The sequence below is a fragment of the Cryptomeria japonica genome, chromosome 1 (assembly GCF_030272615.1).
Source record: "Cryptomeria japonica chromosome 1, Sugi_1.0, whole genome shotgun sequence".
Classification (NCBI taxonomy): Eukaryota; Viridiplantae; Streptophyta; class Pinopsida; order Cupressales; family Cupressaceae; genus Cryptomeria; species Cryptomeria japonica.
The window spans coordinates 351,780,230-351,800,677 of NC_081405.1; the positions used below are offsets into that span (position 1 = coordinate 351,780,230).

At 35.3% G+C, this 20,448-nt stretch overlaps 1 protein-coding gene across 1 annotated transcript; it reads right to left on the reverse strand.

Moving 5' to 3' along the window:
- Positions 1-19,554: 19,554 nt before the first annotated feature.
- On the reverse strand, positions 19,555-20,064 carry LOC131069087 (secreted RxLR effector protein 161-like). The gene has a single exon (XM_058004395.2). The coding sequence runs from the start codon at positions 20,062-20,064 to the stop codon at positions 19,555-19,557; it is 510 nt and encodes a 169-aa protein (XP_057860378.2).
- Between the last annotated feature and the right edge of the window lie 384 nt (positions 20,065-20,448).

Consider the following 20,448-nt stretch of genomic DNA (forward strand, 5'->3'; position numbering starts at 1 on the left):
ACAAAAAGAGGGAGCCCTAGATAAGAGGCCGGTAGGTTTTCCATTTGACATCCAATTATATCCATAATCTTATGGGCAAGTCTTATTTTTGTATTGAAGAAATACATTTTGCTCTTGTGGTAATTGATGCATTGTCCTAAAACATTAACATAATCATTAATTAATTGTTTCCAATATTTAGCTTCAATGATGGAAGAAACCCCAAAGAAAATAGTATCATCAACAAATTGTTGATGGGATTCCGTAGACAAAGATGAGGTCGCTTTAATTCCTTTGATGAGGCCATTATCACACATTCTTTTACAATTCCTACCAAGAACTTCAGCAACAAGAATAAATAAGGGGATAAGGGGTCACCCAGTCTTAAGCCCCTACCAAATGAGAAAAAACCTTTAGGGGATCCATTCTCCAGGACAAAGAAGGTTGGGGTCATAAAACAAGCCTCTAAGAATTTTAAAATTTTACCCTTGAAACCAAACTTTTTAAGCACTTCAGACAAGAACACCCAAGAAAATCTATCATAATCTTTGGAAATATCAATTTTAAAAACCATACCCTATTTTTTTATGGATTGTATTAAGTGGATCAACTCGTGAGTAGTGATAACAACATGCAAAATATGTCTTCCTTGAACAAAACCTTTTTGGTTTTTAGACACCAGTTTATCCAAATAAGGTTTGATTCTAAAGGCCACCAATTTAGATAAGATTTTATAAACAATATTACACAGAATAATCGGTCAGAAATCTTGCATGGAAATGGAATCAATCTTTTTAGGAATCAAAGTAATAAAAGTCGAATTTATTTCTTTTAGAATTTTGCCTGATCTAAAAAAGTCTTTAGCCATTCTAAAAAATGTCCTTTGCAACTAAATTCTAATGGTCCTGAAAGAAGGCCAGGGGGAATCCATCAGGTCCCAGTGCCCTATAAGAATCAAAGGAGAAATTAACCTTTTTCACTTATTCCATATAAACCGGTCTAAGCATGTCTTTCAAATCATTATTAGAGATAAGTTCAGGTATAACTTCCAAGGCTTTATCTATCTTATTTTTGTCCAATATATGTTGGGGTTGGGAGAAGAAAGAAACTGCCTCAGCTTCAATATCCTCCCTCTTCATGAGAATGGACCCATTGTCCTCAATCAATTGCCTGATTTTATTTCTTGATCTATGTTTCATTGTAGACTGATGGAAGAAATTGGTATTTTTATCTCCCTCCTTCATCCATTGGATCCTTGATTTTTGTTTCCAGAAAACTTCTTCTTTTGAGATCTTGAACCATTTATCTCTCAACTCTCTTTCTTTGTCATGCAATCCCCCATCAAGATGGCCCTACACCATTCTCTCCTAGATTTCTTTTAACCCCAGAGCAAGAGTTTTTTTCTTTTTTTGTTCCACCCTTTCACCATTTCTTTAACTTTTTTCAATTTTTGAGAAACAATAAGCATCGATGTATCATTAAGGGGAGTGATCCACCATTCTTTAACTAGAGAATTAAAGTCAAGGTGAGAGGACCACATAACCTCATATCTAAAAGGGAAGGGGACAATGGGTAAATTTTGATCCCAATTCAGAAGAATTGCATTGTCGTCAGAGGCAATTATAGATAAAGTAGTAAGGGAAAGCTAAGGATATCCCAATTATTGCTAATCAAGAACCTATCCAATTTGACTTGAATAAGATTCTCTCCTTGTCTTCTATTACTCCAATTAAACCTAGCCTCTTTAAGATCAATGTCAATAAGACCTAAAATAGAAATGAAGTCGGCAAGATCTATCATACTTTCAAAGTAAACCCCAAGGCCTCCTTGCTTTTCTAAGGGACATAGGGGGGAGTTGAAATCTCCTCCTATCATCCACTATTCCATGTTGTTGTTTCTAATCCAATCTAACATATCCACCCAAAGAGAAGTTCTACCATTTCTAGTTTTAGGAGCATAAACATTAACCAGGTTCCACTTTACATCTAAATTATTCTCCTCCATTTGAACAATCTACCTAGTTTAAAAAATGGAAGCCTTTCTCATGTTTGATCATGGTAGAAGGATTGTGTAAAATGGAATCCTTTTTGCTTTCTCATGTTACCCATCTACCTAGAAAGAAAAAATCCAATCTTTATTATATAAATAAATTTATTAAGAAAACATGAGAAAGGTGGAATAAGAAGCAACTCATTAATAAAATGACCACACAAGTAGATGCTAGATTTATTATTGTAAATGAAAAAGAAAGAAATCTATATCAATATATTCACCGCAACTATATCTGATATTTCATGGCTATGTTTGTGGATAAATTAGCAATGAGCGGGAAATGATTCATGTTAAATGACACTTCTCACATTGACATCTATCTTGTAGATTTTACCTTAAGTGTCTACAATTAGAAGCATGATACAATAATCAGTTTTTAGGTTACTATCCCTTTGCCACCTTTGATGATATTTAGCTTCAAAATTGGGTGGAAATGGCCGGTTAGATGGCATTATCCTAAACATTATACTGACAAAAAATAAAATGGTTGTAATCTAGGGAGATCAAATTGCTATAAATCAACTCAGGGGCAAGAAAAAAAGAATCAAAATTACCCATGATAAATTCTCTATCTTCATTGTTTTTCCAGGCAGTCACACAAAGCTTAATAGCTTTGTATAGCGGTACATAGATTCATCAGAAGAATGTTGATAGCAGGTTCTGAGACCATTTCAAAGGACATTGATAACATTTTAGTAGTAGATGTTGTAAAGCAGCAATAAATTAAATAAAAGAACAGAACCAACATCCTTCAAACCAGTTCAAATCATTATATTCTAGCCATAAACAATAAGGGTTGTGGTAATGCAGATAGATATTACCCAATGTTATAAATCAAATTCATAACTTTTGCAACAAAACTAATTTTTTACTGCTACATGATTGCACAATCTTTATAATTAACAAGAAGGGTAATGGTTTGTATGATATAACCAATCTTTATATATATATATATATATATAGACATACACATACACATACACATACACATACACATACACAGACACATACACATACACATACACATACACATACACATATACATACACATACACATACATACATACATACATACATACATACATACATACATACATATATACATATATATGTATGTATATATATAAATGTATATGTATATATATGTATATGTATATATATGTATATATATGTGTGTGTGTATGTATATATACATACATACATGTATATATACATGTATGTATATATGTATGTATGTATGTATATGTGTGTGTGTATGTATATGTGTGTGTGTACGTACATACGTACATACATATATATAGAATTTTATGAAAAAAATTATGCATGAATAAAGACTGGTAATATATATATATATATATATATATATATATATATATATATATATATAGTTTATGATATGATGTTTTTACGTAGATTATAAAGACTATGGATATAAGATATTATCATTCTAAATCATAAAGTTCTAGTTTGCTACAACGTTATTGCATAAGCAATTGCTATGTCAAATATTTTTGATAATTATGTTTACAAAAACTAAACAAATGAAATCTGTTCAAGGGTTGTAGCGTGGATCTATTCATGTTTTATATTGACCAAAACTAAATATTAGTTTAAACATTATACGTCTGAAAGTATCATTGTAAGGTCTCATATGCAATCCAGAATGAAGTAGAAGGAGAATCACGGTAATATTTGGAGAGGCATAAAATAAGCTACAAAAATAAACAATTTTAAGGTGACTAAATGTATAATAGAAACTCCATACAAAGATAGCAACAAAATTTTCTTATGTAGAATAGAGAAACCAAAATTGAGGTACACTTCCTACTTCAGTCATGATCATATATGTTTTTAGCAGCTATGACCTACATATTTATGATCAACAAGCAAGAGTGTTATGTTTTTTCAAATAAAAACAATTTCAAATGTTTTTGTGGAAAACATAAGAAAACTGAAAGAAAAATGCTCAAAATATGATATGATAAGTGGAGTAAAACAAATCTATAGTGAATATTGATGTGGTTAAATTGTAGCAATGGAAAGGAGTGGTATTGAGAAAATTACATTAGTGGTTTCTTTTGCAACCATGGAAAGTGTGAAATATCCTTGTATTTCAAACTTCCACGGTAGATAGACAACTATTGACATGTCCTTTTTCATAGTTCGCAAATGGTATTTGTGCAAGGCTTGCAAGAGTTTGGTGTGCAAGGTACAATCAACAATTCCATCTACAGTTTCAATTGTGTATTGCAAGAAGGGTTTCTATGTAAAATTTGTGGTTGTGATGCAAGTGGTGCAGTGAACTATGTTGATGTTTGAAGCATTAGCTAACAAAATTGTGTGGTGGCACAAGTCACAAAGTGGCTGAAATGGCGAGAGGTGCACATTCTTTGGTTTCAACATTCCAGCAACCTATGATTGAAACAAAGATCTTAGTAGCTGTTTTTAAAGGTTTTTGAATTTAGTCAATGGCAATTGTTATAGTGTTTTTAGTATTAAGTGTATTTTTTGGTTACCTGAATGTTGGATGAAGCAAGGGACTAAAAACACATTTTTGTGTATTCATTATTGAGGTAATCAATGAAAGTGTACAAAGTTGATCTAATGGTAGTTGTACCTTTTGTGCCACTACATACAACATATTTAAGTAGGAGAAAGGGTGTTCTTGTTAAAGTAAGTAGTGTCTGCAAGGCGGCATAGGGATTGGTATGGATGTGCAATACTATTAGCTGCAAAAGAAAGAAATATGTTAGTTTGTATCGGCAAATAATTGTACAATGTGGTATGCATGTTACTTGGGTTTATGTTAATAGAGAATAACTTACAGTAGTTGTATCATGTGGCAATTCTCCATCTTTAACAAGTAGCTAGAATTGTGTTGGGTCTTGAACATGAGCTGCTACATGGACGCCAAGTGTTTCAATTGAATAACTATTTGGTGAGTGTATCAACTAGGAAATAGTTGTATCTGGTGTTAGCCTTTGGTGCTTGTAGACTTTTTCAATTTTTTCAATCATTGTTTTAGGAGTTAGCTGAAGACAATAATCAACATGTCCTATTTCATACTATGAATTTTTCTTTATTGTGAATTTTGTTAACTTGACACTTGCACCGGGAAACAAATCAGGCAAGAATCCATTAATTAATTTGTTGTTGATATTTGTTGTTATAGTCATTTGCATGTGATATTAATGAGATCAACATGTATGATTGGTGTTTTTGGCTCGCTACTCAAGTTGTTATTGCAAGCAAGGCCATAGTTGACACGTACATCACCTTCAAAATTAGTGGCAGATTGTGTTGTACAGATTTCAATTATGCTTGATGAATGAGGTGTTTCCAACATTGGCCTCAATAAAGTGAACTATTTTAGTCTATAGATTGATGGTGAAATATGGCTTGATAAAATTAGAAACTGCATAGAAGAATAGTACTAATAAAAACAACAATAGAAGCAAGTGATGTATTTCATAGGTGTATGAGAAAGAACTTGTCTCATTTGGTCCTAGTTGTCATTTGAATAGATTGCATTGTCGGTGAGGTTGTCATGATGAGAGGAATTTGTTTGTGATCTGCAAAAGAGTGGATGACATGGTATAATTTTAAAATTGAAAAGATATGGTAAGAGACATAAGCGTGTTTTGTTGTGAATAAAGACAAAGATAATTTGAGAAGAAGTGTGTAATCACAATACAAATTGTCATGATCTATGCATTTTTTGGATAGGAAGATGTGTTTAGATATTATGTCTTCCATTGTGGGCTTTGCAATGACTATTTTTTGGAACAAAATGTTGAAACTTTTTTAAAAAGAATGTTATGATAAAATAGAAGCAAAGAAAGTGAAATGTAAAATTAATGGACCATTGTATATGATTTTAAATGTTGAGGACAAAAATTGTAACACATATATATTCTAGAATAATTATTTTTAATGATGTCAACAAATCCTCAATTTGGATTCAAAGCAATGCTTGTTTTGGAAATTGAGAACATAACAAAGTATTATTGATTCCGAGTTTGAGATAGAGTTTACCTGAAACAAATTTGAAGCTTGTGCACGGGAGATAGTAGTTGTTGTTTGATTTTTGTACTGGACCTATTATTATAGAAATTCAAAGAGGGAAAGTTTAAATAAATAGATACTATATTTTTCCTAGGCACTATGTTTTTTGCTAAAACATAGCTTAAATTTATGTTTTGAAAACTAAAAAAAAGCAAAATTTGCTGAAAATTTTATGTCAGAGACAATACCTTCAAGCAATTGGTCAGGAAGACATTAATCTTGTCCAGGAAGTTAATGAATGATTGTGAATTTGTGGAGTAGTATGCAGTTGTTGTGTGCCTAGAAAAATAGAAGAACTTATTCAACAACAATGTGTTTTTTAAGGGAATATAAGCAACTGGCACCAAGTATGCAAGTATATATGTTTTTATTAGTGGTTGAAAGAGAATTTTTTAAAAATAGATATGGAACTCTATATCTATACTCACCTGCGTAGAAGGCAATATCTTTGACGAGGTCCAATAATCAATAATAAAATGCAAAATGTATTGTGATAGTTGTCTCCAAGTTAAGCACCTGTACATACAAGTGTTATTGCAAGTGTACAAAATGCATAATGGAAAATGAACTTATAGATGAAATACATGTTATACTAAAATTGAGTTTGTAAACTGATACACTTTGTACCTGTTTTGCAATTGTGTAGACTATAGTTGGAGCTATAGAGCTATTGCAAAGTGGTCCGTCTAATATGTATCTAGTATAGTGAACTTGACTAGAGCAATATCGATATTCCTTATCAAAAATTGATCCAACTAACTACTTGCATGTGTTGTTGGTTTGTCAATAATGGATGAGAGTTTGTGTTGTTCCATAAATTCAAAGAGTGTTGTTCTTGCTTTTGTCGAAATTAGTATGTCAATGTTGAAGTCCCTAGCTATAATCAATTTGCAATTTGGTGGCTATCACTTGACAATGTTTTGTATAAGATTTAATAGCTCATAAATTGGTGCAACTAGTGTAAAATACAGATTAGAGATATGTAAAGAAATGCCAAGGTGCAATATGTCAAATGTTATTGATTCTAAATGCTTTATTGCAAAAGTGTTAATATTGCACTATGAGTGTTTTTGTGCAAAATGTTAATAGGCCATGTATAGCTAGTGAAGGATAGAAATTGATTTTTTCCTGTAGCAAGTTAATATGGTCAAATGTCTTGTGTCTTGTTTCTTGCAAACAAAGTATGCTTGTACCAAGAAAGTCATGGTCATGGGTTATTTCATGTGGATGCAATATAAATCTATGTGTATTCAAAAAGCATATAGTAAAATGGTTTGATGGTATAGAAGAAAGGTTGTATTGTAGTTTCCATTGTGCTAATGTTTGAAGGCATTGCATCTCGTTGTCTACTTTTTGTGATACTTTGAAATTTTGGTGTTCCAGTTTGTTAATTAAGCACAATGATTCAATGTTTCTTACGCATGATAAAGTTGTGTAAGCAAAACCATGTTGATAGACTTTAGAAGGGTCAAAAGCAAGGTTGTCCATTGTTAAACCCCATGCTCTATGGATTGTTCTTGCACATGCTAGTTGGAAAGGGAATTGTGTTTGAGTCGCTATTTTTGTAGCTATTTTGATTCTTCTAGAAATCTTCATTGTTGGTGTTCATGAAGGCAAAATCCAATTTGTGTATAGAGTTTGCATTTTTTACGGACACAACTTTCCAATCGAAAGATCATTGAATTGAATCCAAACAATGTCTTCTTGTTTGGTTGTGTGCAATTGGAATATGTCATCAACATCATTGATTAGACCATCTTGAGTATCAAAATTTACAACAGCTAGCTCAACCAATATTCCAGGCTTTACAAAGATGGTGCTAGGCAGTGATGACTTCCACATCCTCTTAAGGAGGAAATCCAATATTCCTTAATAAAGGAAAATTTTTTAAATGACTTGTCCTCACACATGTACTAGAGGACAAATTACATGTAGGGATTCCAAAGGAATATCCTACACTAAATACAAATAAACCTAAGCCAAGTAAAGATTGAATATTCTAACACCCCCCCTTAAGCTTTACTTGGGGAATTTACATCAAACTCTTCAATGGGTTGCAAACCAAGATTTTTACAATGAAATTGGAACTTCTCTTTACAAAGTGGCTTGGTCAAAATATCTACAACTTGGTCTTCACCCTTACAATAAAGGAGTGAAACTTTCTTGTCTTCAATTTGTTCTCTAAGAAAGTGGTGTTGGAGAGAAATGTGTTTTGTCCTTGCATGGAAAACTGAATTTTTAGCCAAGACAATGGCACTTTGGTTGTCACAATACAATGGAGTTGGTTCGTGTTGAGGTAGACCCAAATATTCAAGTAGTCTTCTAAGCCACAAGGGTTCTTTGGAAGCATTAGTGCATCCTTTGTACTCAGCTTCAGTGGATCCAAGAGAGGTAGATTGTTGCTTTTTACTATTCCAAGAAATTGCTCCTGGACCAACAAAAAAACAATAACCACAAGTAGATTTCCCATCATTGGGATCTCCACCTAGATAGGAATCAGTAAAACCTTTTAAAGTAAAATCAGAATTTGCATCATAAAACAAACCTAGATTAATAGTTCCTTTAATATATCTTAAAATTCTCTTACCAACATTAAAGTGTGTTTCTTGAGGTTTAGACATGAATCTTGAAACCAAACCAACACTATAAGCGATATCTAGCCTAGTAAGAGTTAAATAATTCAAACTTCCAACTAATTGTCTATACAAAGTAGGATCAACAAGTGGAGTTTTCATATCAAGCATTAACTTAGTGTCTAATTCAATAGGAATTGAAACATGGTTAGCATCATTCATTTTAAACTTGTCTAAAAGATCTTGAGCATATTTACTTTGAGATAGAAAAAAATCCATTACTTGTTTGCCAAATTTGCATTCCCAAAAAATAATGTAAAAGTCCTAAATCAATCATTTGAAATTTTTGATTGAGTTGAAACTTAATTTCAGAAATCAAATTATTGGAACTTGAAGTTAGAATTAAATCATCTACATATAAAATAATAATCACAATGTCATCTTCACTATGTTTAATATACAAATTTGGATCATTTTTACTTCTAATGAAACCTTGAGAAAGAAAGAATGCATTAATCTTAGAATATCATTCCCTATGAGATTGCTTCAAACCATAAATTAATTTCTTTGACTTGCATACTAAATGTTCATTCCCTTCCTTAACAAAAACTAGGAGGTTGAGAAATATAAATTTCCTCATGTAAATCACCATTAAGGAAAGCACTTTTAACATCCATTTGGTGAATAGGCCAATTTAATCTAGAAGCTAAAGCAAGAACAAGTTTAATAGTAGGCATTTTAGCAATGGGAGCAAAAGTTTCAGTATAATCTAAGCCTTCAATTTGAGAAAACCTCTAGAAACTAATCTAGTTTTAAACTTAGTAACTTCATTATTTGCATTCAATTTAATTTTATATAACCACTTACAGGAAACAAGATTTTTACCATGAGGCAAGGGAACTAAATCCCAAGTTTGGTTAGAAATTAAAGTATCATATTCTTCCTTCATTTCTTTTTGCCAATGTGGTTGATTTTTATCTTGATCAAATGTTTAAGGATCATTAGAATTCATAATAGTAGACATTAAAGCATAATTAAAATAATTAACTCTTCTAGCTTGAAGTCTATCCATTCTAGCTAAGCATTCATCACTATCTTGAATTAAAGATTTAAACCATTTAGGTCTTCTTTTAGAAGTAATGTATTCATCACTAGAAGAAGAGTCATGAGGAGTAGAGTTATTATTATCATCATCACTATCACTAGAAGGAATAGAAAGAGATGCATTAGGAGTAGGGTTAAGAGAAGGAGGTTGGTCCTCCACAAGCACAACTTTGCTTTGAGAAAGTTCATCATCCTCCACTTTAGAACAATCATGAATGCCTTTTTCTGCAACACAAACATCTCTTGCAACTTTTACCTTGTTAGTAATAGGATTGTAAATTCTATAACCTTTAGTATTTTCATCATAATCAACAAAAATAAAAGGAGAAGATTTAGCATCTAATTTTTGTCTTTTCTCCTTAGGTTTGTGAACATAAGACGTGGAACCAAAAATTCTTAAATTCTGCAAATTGGGCTTTCTACCAGACCAAGCTTCTTCAGGAGTTTTATCCTTTAAGGCTTTGGTAGGTGTTCAAGTTATAGCTTCAGCCCAAAACTTGTAATCCATATTTTTTGCATGCAATAAGCATCTTGCCATTTCCACAATGGTCCTATGCTTCTGTTCCACCACACCATTTTGTTGTGGTGTATAAGGAATGGTAAGCTCATGTTTAATTCCAAAAGATTTATGTAAATGATATTTAAATTTATGTTCAAGTCTGAAGTTGTATAATATTGTTATTCTTTTACTGATATTTTATGTTGCTTCTTATGTCACGGGTTGTTGAAGATAACACTAATTATTTCTATGCACCTACAGCATTTCATTGACATATATATTTATAGGAAATGCCCACTGATCAAGGCATGCCTTGATCGGACATGTCTTTTGACATGCCCGATCAAGATATGTCTTGATCGGTGCATAGGCACCGCTTCATTTGAGTGTTATACCGATAACTATTGGTTCACGTCATTTAACAGAATAAACTGATTACCAAATGGGTCACGTCAAATAGTATAATTAACCGATTAACAATCAGGTCACATCAAGTAATATAATCACTCGATAAACAATCGGGTTATATCAAATAATATAATCATCAGATAACTGATCGATATAATGTGAGATTAAGATGATAGAAAAGGAGCAGGAATTCCAGATTTCAAAATTGGGAATGGTGGACTTTCTGGGGAAGGCTGATTTCCTGGGGAAAGCAGTTTTTTAGGGGTCAGATCTGGAAACCAGGCAAGAGGATAGGCATCCCAAAGGTCAGAAGAGGACAAGGAATCAGTCAAATCAAGGGAGGACAAAGATTCTACAACTGGGGTCCCACATGACAGAGGTAAAGGTAAAAAATGGTCTTCGCTCTTTGGAGTGAAGCCGCTGGCTAAATCTGGGCTCCCAGAAGTTGCAAATATCTCAGATCCAGTTTCAGGGTTGGTTGCTATTTCTATTCCAGATAAACTACTAGATCTGACTATTGCAAGTTTAACCATGACCTTAGTGGGATGATTTTCTGGCTTTAGGCCTAACATTGATGTTGTTAGGAATTTCATAAGGAGGAAATGGACTTTAAAGTCAAGTGGATGTGGTAGCATTGCCTAGGGGGTTTTTTTCCTTTTCTTTTAACTCTGAAGAAGATATGAATAAGGCTCTATGTGAAGGCCCATGGATGTTTGGCAAGTCAACTTTGGCTCTTTAGAAATGGGTCTCGAATCTCGCCCTTGATGATTCCTTCTTTGTTTCTGCGCCAGTCTAGACTCACCTCTCGAGTCTCCCGCTGGAATTCTGGAATGAGGAAGTCTTCAAGGGTATTGCAAACTCTTTTGGAGAACTTCTTTTGATTGATCCGATGACAACAGCTAAATCAAGGTTGGTCTTTGCTCGCATCTGTATAAATGTAAATCAAATGACTGATATGCCCCAATCTATAGATATCATTTCTAAACTAGGAAAATGGACCCAAGCCATTGAATATGAATCACTTCCATTTGCCTATTTCCATTGCAAGAAATCGGGGCATTGGGCAAAATCTTGTCTGCTTAAGAAGAGTAAGGAAAGCAAGACTGATAGCAATGTCAAGTATAAAAAGACCTGGCAAACGATTGATAAAAAAGGAGACTCGTCTACTGAGTCTGATCAAAATAAGGATGTAACAGAACTAGTAAATGAAGTCAAGAAGGATGAGAACAATAATAATGAAAAACAAGATTGTGTCTGCTCTAATAACCAAATAGAGAGTTCTAAAGAAGGGGAGCAAGGTACAGAGTTGAACAACAAATACAACCCAGAGGTCCAAGAGGTTGGATCCATCAGTCAGAAGAAGGAAGAGGCAAGCCCCAATGAAGTTGTCCTTGTTTCTTCTCTCTCAAAATCAGTAGAGAAAAACTATAATGAAGCTCAAGAGTGTAACTCTTCTGATAGTGAGCCTTTATTGCTTTTAACTAATGGCAGCCCAAAGCCTTCTCTATGTAAAACCCCATCTCATAGAATGGTTGTGGATATCCTGGAAGGGAATCTCTGAATTCTCGGCTCGAAAGAAGGAAAAATGAATAAGGAGGATCTCAATGGAGGGATTTCAACTAGAAGCCGGAATAAGAAAAAGGTAGATGTTGGAAGCCAGAACAAAAAGCAGGGAAGCCCATCTCTAAAACATCAAAGGGAACAGGAAAGTTGGAAGAACCGTGCTGATGGAACACAGTGTTCCATCGAGTCAGCCCTATCCCCAGTTAAAGTATGAAAATAATATCCTGGAATATCATAGGGTTGAATGCCCCTCATAAGCACGATGTGTTACGAAATATCATAAGAGATCATAAACCGGATGTGGTCCTCATTCAGGAAACCAAGATGTCCAAGGAAAAAGTGGAAAAGATTAGAATTTTTAAGAATAATGGTGTCATAGGATCTAGCTCGGAGGGAGCTTCTGGAGGAACTGCGATTTTTTGGAATCAAAAAACCATCAAAGGTAAGGAAATTATCTTTGCTCTCAATAGGAACTCAGTGCAGCTTGAGCATATTAAGGATAACTTTGTGTGGGTGTTAACTACTGTCTACGCGCCTAACACCAAAACCAAGAGAGTTAAATATTTGAGAAGCCTTGCCGATGATAGACTTAAGTTTGCTGATCAAAGTTGGATTATAATGGGAGATTTCAACACTCTGCTAAAAGAGGAAGAGAAAATGAGAGGTCTCCCCTTGCAGCTTGATGGGAAATAAGACCTTATGGAGTTCATCAATGGTTAAGCTCTTATGAATGTGGATCTTCAGGGCATTAACTACACATGGACTAACAGAAGAACCGGAGCTGACTTGATCCAAGTAAAGTTAGATAGAACCTTAATTTCTCTTGAGTGGTTAACCAAGTATAGTTGATCCCTTACTTATGTTATCAAAATTGGGTCAGACCATTATCCTATCTCTTTTACTGCTAACTCTTTTTCGGCTAAAAGAAACTTCCCTTTTCAGATTTGAAAAAGTGTGGCTATCCCACCCCTCCTTGGAAGCTTGTATCGCTGAGTGGTGGAATTCTGAGGTTGAGGGTACGACTCTCTTTAGAATAGCTAAAAAGCTCAACATTTTAAAAGCCAAAATCAAAATCTAGAACAAAGAGATTTTTGGGGACATTTTCAAGAGTAAAATTCAAATCAAAACTGAAATTAAAGATGTTCAGGATAGAATTCAAGAGATTGGGTTGTCTGAAGAACTCAGGGTGGTGGAAAATGTTCTTTTGTCTAAATACCACACCATTATTTCTAATGAAGAGATGTTCTGGAGACAAAGATCTAGAGCCTTATTCTTGAAGGAAGGTGATAAAAATACCTGGTTCTTTCACTTAACTGCTCTTAAGCATAAGGGAGCTAACAGGATTTCCAGATTATCCTATAATAAAGGGATCTTAATGGAGGATAATGGTATTAGAAAGGAAGCTATGGAGTATTTCGGCACCCTGTTGGGAGAAGTGGATAACCTGGATATCAGTAATCAAAACATCCTCTTGCAAGCTATTCCTTCTACCCTGACTGTTAATGATAATAACTTTTTATCTCGTATTCCCTCAAACCAGGAAATAAAAAAGGTAGTGTTTTCTTTTCAGGGAGATAAATCCCTTGGACCAGATGGTTTTCCTATGTTTTTCTTCCAAAAATTTTGGCACATCATGGAGACAGACATCTGCAAAGGTGTTAAAGAATTCTTTGGCTCTAGAAGGCTCCTAAAGGAACTGAATGCTACCTTCATTGTCCTTATTCTGAAGATCCCAGGTGCTGACTCTCTCAATAAGTTTAGACCCATTAGTCTGTGCAACTTTGTGTACAAGATTTTATCCAAGGTTCTGACCTCCAGGTTGCTGGAAGTTCTTCCAAGAATTATCTCTATCCAGCAGAATGGCTTTGTCCCCGGTAGACAGATTCTGGATTCCATCATATCTGTTCATGAAAATATCCACTCCTTGAAAGTGGCAAATAAACAAGGTTTCTTCCTGAAGTTAGACATGGCTAAAGCTTTTGATATAGTGAACTAGCAGTTTCTCCTAAGGATCATGAAAGCGTTTGGTTTTGGTGAAAAAGTTATTCAGCTTTGCTCTCAACTTATGGAAACCTCCTCTTCTGCTATTATTGTCAATGGTTCCCCGTCTAGTTTCTTCAAAAGTTCTAGAGGACTTAGACAGGGGGACCCCATTTCCCCTATCCTGTTTACCATTTTAGTTGAATGTTTGGGTAGATTTATTCTTAAAAATGTTGAAGATGGCAATCTTAAGGGTCTAAAACCATCTTCATCCAATGTCACTTGCTCCCATGAATAGTTTGTTGATGATTCTATTACTATGGGGGAAGCTTCCATCTTAGAAGCTAAAAACATGAAGAAGGTGTTGAATACTTATGAATCTACCTCGGGGGCAAAAAATTAATTGGGATAAAAGTTCTTTGTTCTTCATTAACACCCCTGTTCAAAGGCAACTAAGGATTGAAATAATTCTTGGTTGCAATATTTCTAAGCTTCCCTCTTCTTATTTGGGGCTTCCTCTGTGTATTAAGCCTAAGGATTCTTTATGGAATGAGCTGGTAGATAGATTTAACTCAAAACTTGTTGGTTGGAAAGGGGTTGTCCTTAGTCAAGCGGGCAAAGTTACTCTTCTTAAAGCCACTCTCCAAAACCTACCTGTCTATGCTCTCAGTTTGTTCAAAATCCCCAAAAAATTTGCGGAAGCTATTGAAAGAATCCAAAAAAAGTTTCTTTGGTTGGGGGTGGAAGTCAAAAACAGAATTCCCCTAATTGCTTGGAATAAAATCTGTTCTCCTAAGGCCTCAAGTGGGTTGGGTTTAAGGAATATTAGTTCCATGAATAAGGCTTTATTAGCCAAACAAATTTGGAGAATGAAAGGGGAGGAAAGAGAATGGAACTCCATCTGGAATAACAAATATCTCTATATGAAACCTTCTAAGGAAGAATTCTTAGATGATTCTTTTATTGTTGAAGGTTCGACTATATGGAATGTTGTTCAATCAGCTAAAAGTTGGGTTACTGCTAGACAAACTTGGAACCTTGGGGATGGTAGGAGACCAAGATTTTGGGAAGATAGGTGGATATTGGACAAACCTTTGGAGGATGTTCCAATCATTAATGAATGGAAAGATTGGTTCAAAAGCAGGTTTGGGGAGCTGGTCAGAGACTATTGGAGAAATGGGAATTGGATTGATTTCAACCAACAGTGTTTGGGGCTTAAGTTCCTTCAAATTGCTCTCTCTGCTATAGTTCCTAGAGACAACAAAGATGACAGACCAATATGGAGGGAAACCTTGGGTGGAAAATACTCTGTCTCCTCAACTGTGGCTATCCATAATGAATCTGTGGAAGAAATTCCTATTTGGGCTAAAGTTTGGAACAAGAAGTTAGTTCCTAAAGTTAATATTTTTGGGGGGATTTTCATCCAAAACAAGGTTTTAACCCTGGACAACCTTCAAAAGAGAGGTTTTGTTTTTCCTAATAGGTGTTCTCTTTGTTGCAGGGAAGAAGAGACTGCATGCCATATTCTTAATCGGTGTACCTTTAGTCAGGATATATGGAAAATCATCTTAAGTAGGTGGAACTTGAGCTTGGTTTTCCCAAAATCCCTAGGGGAAACTTGGCAGCAATGGCACTACCCCAATTCTAATTCTAAGATTGTGGAGACTTGGAGACTTACTCTTCCGAATATTATCTGGAATATTTGGAAAGAGTGCAACAATAGGATTTTCAGGGATAAAAGTGCTACTCCTAAAATGGTGGTGGATAAAATTTACAGGAGTATATTTGAATGTATCTATGGCATTGATTATGGACTAGTTGCTAAAGATGACTTCAAAGACAAGTGGAACCTCTCCACTACCACCTCTAGCAAGGAAAAGGGAAGAGAAGGTCTCTTTTGGTGTTTTCCTCCTCAAGGGTGGATTAAGGCTAACTTTGATGGGGCCTCTAAGGGGAATCTGGGTAAAGCTAGATATGGGGGCATTGTTGGGAATTTTGCTGGAAGTTGCTTAGTGGCGGTGGCTGGTCCTTTGGGGAGTCAAACAAGTCATTTTGTCGAAGCCTCAGCTGCCCTGAACACCTTAATTATAGCCAAGAATCTTAATCATGATAAATTATAGCTCAAAAGAGACTCACTTAATATTATTAAGTGTCTGAAGGGGGAGTCGGAGCCATCATGGTCAATTGAAAATATTATCTTGCAAGCTAGGGAAATTATTGCTAGTTTTAAAGATATTATAATTCAACATGCCTTTAGAGAAAAAAATACGGTGGCAGATTGTCTGGTGAACCTAGGGGTTAATTCTGATTCCCAAATTATTTGGCAAGGGGAAGATGTCAACATAAACACTAAAGAGCACCTTAGAAGGGACAGATATATGGGAAGGGAAGGACCGCCTAATCATGACAAAGCATATGATTAATGCTTGCCTTGATGGAAAGGTAATTATTACCTGGCAGAGTGGCAAATCCCCAACCATTTCTTATAATACATTGCACGCTTTGTGGGTCACCCGGTTCAAAATCTTGAGTAACTATAGGAAAGGAGTGCTGAGTCTACAGAGGAACAGAGCTGATAATCCAAATTCGAAGATGGGAGGAGATTTAAGGAGGGAGGAACCTGATAATCCATCAACATGGAAAGCGATGCCGAAGGTGTGGGCGAAATTGGAAAAAGGATCCCTCACAAGCTTTATGGAGAAGCTTGCAGATTATGATAAAGGTAGGGTAAATCTCGTCGTTACCAAAATTTCTAAAAATTGGTGTAATGGTTCCTTTAAAATCTATGGAGTTAAGTTCAAGCTGGATGCGTGCCTCATAGCTACTATGACTGGTATGCCCCATACTGGGCTTAATTTTTTAGAGACCTTAAAGTCTCCAACAATGCGGTTAATATGTTCCCGCGGAAGGACAAAGAGAGGGACAGAATTGGCAAAGCCATAGGAGGTTACTATGAAGCTGCTAATATCAGGAAAATCTGGGGCTGGTTTTTGAACACTATAATGGAATATATCATGGTTGAGGGTCGTTTCTCCAGGGCCCACACCTACCACTTTGTTCTTTTAAACCATTTTAGACATGACAAAAAGGTATCCCTGCCCTACCACCTTTTCAGGTCCCTTTCCAAGTCCCTCAATAAACACAGTAAGAATCCCTCTAGTCTAGTTCTCCATTGTGGACTCTTGTTGCTCATCTATGAGCACTGCAAAACCCTCGCCCTGCTGGAAAACAAGAGGTTATCTGCCTCCCTGGGGAAGAGAAAGATGGAGGGAGGCGATTCCGGCAAGGAGAAGGTGTCTTCTAGCAAAAAAAGAAAGAATGCCCCTGGGATGGAAACAGAGGAAATTGAAAAAGAAGGCAGCGAAATGGAGATGGATGATTCTGATGGTGATGATAGTTGGAAAGATGAGGAGGTGGGTATTGAGGAGGAAAGCGGTGATAATGAGTCTAACAATGAAAGCCCTATCCACAGCGAATGCCCTGGCAAGGACAACAACCATCCTATGGAGGATGTGGATTACAAGGATAACGAGGAAATAGATGCAAATTCTGAGAGAGAAAGGAACAAGGAACCTGAGAAGAATATGACTAAGGAAAGTTTAAGCGAGGACAAGGAAAACAACGGGTTATTCCTAGATAACCTCAAAAAACTTACCGAGGTGAGACTGGATTATGACATATGGACCTATGAACTCTTGAAGAACCTGGAAAAAAAGGGGAAAAATACGGATAAGAAGAAGGAGAATGACGATAGGGAGCAGATAAAATGGAAGCAGGATATGGAGGAGAAGGTTAAATCGCTGGAAGGAGGGAGAGAGACCATGAAAATTTTGATGGGTATTATCTCGAATATTCTGTCAGTTGTCACTAAAAATTTGGAGGATATTGCTAAGGTCTTCGATCATACCAGCTCTCCTAAGCCAGTGGTGGAACTTGACATGGATGATGAGACTATCTAGATTAGTAGTGGTGAAGCTACTCCAGTTGGTGGTGCTGCCAAGAGGACTAGGGTGAGTGTCAAGAAAGTTGTGGCTGCTTCTGCTAAGGATCTCCCAAATCTCAGGGATAACATCAAAGAACTGCATGGGATTAGCAACACCCTAGAAAATGCCCTGAAAAAAATCAATTAGTTTTTCTACTTGGGTCTAGCCGGTTTTGCTGGCTTTGTGGGGCTTTAGCTGGTTTTCTTTGGTTTTCTACTGGCTTTTCATTGGCCTGTTCCTTTTTGTTTCTTGTTGCTTTTTCTGTTAAAGCTTGATTTGTAAAGGGTTTCGGGGCCCCTTCAAAACCTATTTTTACCTTAATCAAAAATTATTATAGTTATCATATGATAGCATCAATCGATGCTATCATATGATAGCTATGATAGTTATCATACGTCTGCTCTGATTTTATTACAATCACAGCATGAGTAATATGATTATAGTATGATCGATTATGCATATAAGATGATTATAACAAGTTCATTTATTTAATCATGAGGTCTACATTTAAATTGTAGCTATATAGATAAGGTAGATGATTGAATGAGAGATAAATGAAGTCTCTCATTCAATCATTTATCTTATCGAAGCTACTAAGTTTCAACACTCCCTCTTAGCTAGGGAAGATAACTGGAGACCTATGTAAAAATAAGCATCATATTTCTCATAATAAAATGTGTTACACGACTTCGTAATACAAAGGATCATATCACATATGATTGTGACATGATGCATCACGTAATGAGTGACACAGGAATATATCATATCATCTCGTGATATAGATATCACATAACATGTGATATCAGTATCACATAATACACGATACCTTGGATATAAAATAATTGAGAATGTTGAATTCTCTTATATCCAGGTTATGGTATGTGCACTGACATTATGTCACATAATGTCTACCATAACATATCATGGCACATCCATGAGTCAAAGTGATATCAAGTCAGCATGATATCAACATTACAAGATCATCACCTCATAATGTTTAATACAAGTGTTCATAATCTAAAAGATCATCACCTTTTAAAAATGTACACAGGGGGTGGAGCCCATAAAGTCATAACACAACAAAAGAAGTTTACACATTAAACATCTCATATATTAGTACTTATTACAAAACTGATTATAACTCAATCATACCAAGACCTTTTCTGAAGTGTTCAACTTTCACTCTGGCTAGAGGTTTGGTTAGTATGTCTGTTGTCTCGTCTCCTGTACTGATATACTACGATTGAACCACATTCCTATCCACCATATCTCTCACATAGTGATAAGGGATCTCAATGTGTTTGGATCTATCATGAAATACAGGGTTCATGGAGAGTTTTATACAACTCTAATTGTCACAATGAATTATACTAGGCTTCATTGGTTCTCCGAATAATCCCACAAGTAGCTTACGTAGCCATATAGCTTCTCGGGCAGCTATGGAAGATGTGATATATTTGGCCTCAATAGAGCTTTGAGCTACTAAAGACTGTTTCCTACTAATCCAAGAAATCATGGCTGAACCCAAGCTAAAGCAGTACCCTGAGGTGTTTTTCCTGTTAGTCACACTTCCATCCCAATCTGAATCAGTGAACCCGTGAAGATTCAAATCAATATTCTCATACTTGAGTCCATAGTTGAGAGTGCCTTGAAGGTATCTCATTATATGTTTTACTGCCATAAGATGAATCTCCTTAGGGTCACACATGAATTTACTCAAGGCATTTATTGGATAACAGATATCAGGTCTAGTATTGACCAGGTACATTAATGATCCAATCATCTGTTTGTAGAGCATAGGATGTACCAATGGGGAATTTGTTGCTGCCTCCTTTAATTTGTGAAGATTATTTTCCATTGTAGAATTCATGGGTCTACACTTCATCATACCAAATCTCTTCAATATGTCTAAGGTGTATTTTCCTTGATTAAGTATATGCTATTAGAGTTTTTCTAAACTTCTAATCCAAGGAAGTAATGTAGAAGGCCTAAATCCTTCATATCAAACTCCTTTTCAAGGTCTTTCTTGCATTGACCAATAAGGTGATCTTCTCCTGTAATCAGAAGATCATCCGCATATAAGATCAATATCAACATGTCAATTTTGACTTTCTTGAGGTAAAGATTTAGATCTGTATCATTCTTTGAGAATCCCAATCCCATCAGATAGCTGTCAATTCTTTCATACCAAGCCCTCAGAGCCTGTTTTAGACCATATAGAGCTTTCTTTAATTTGCACATA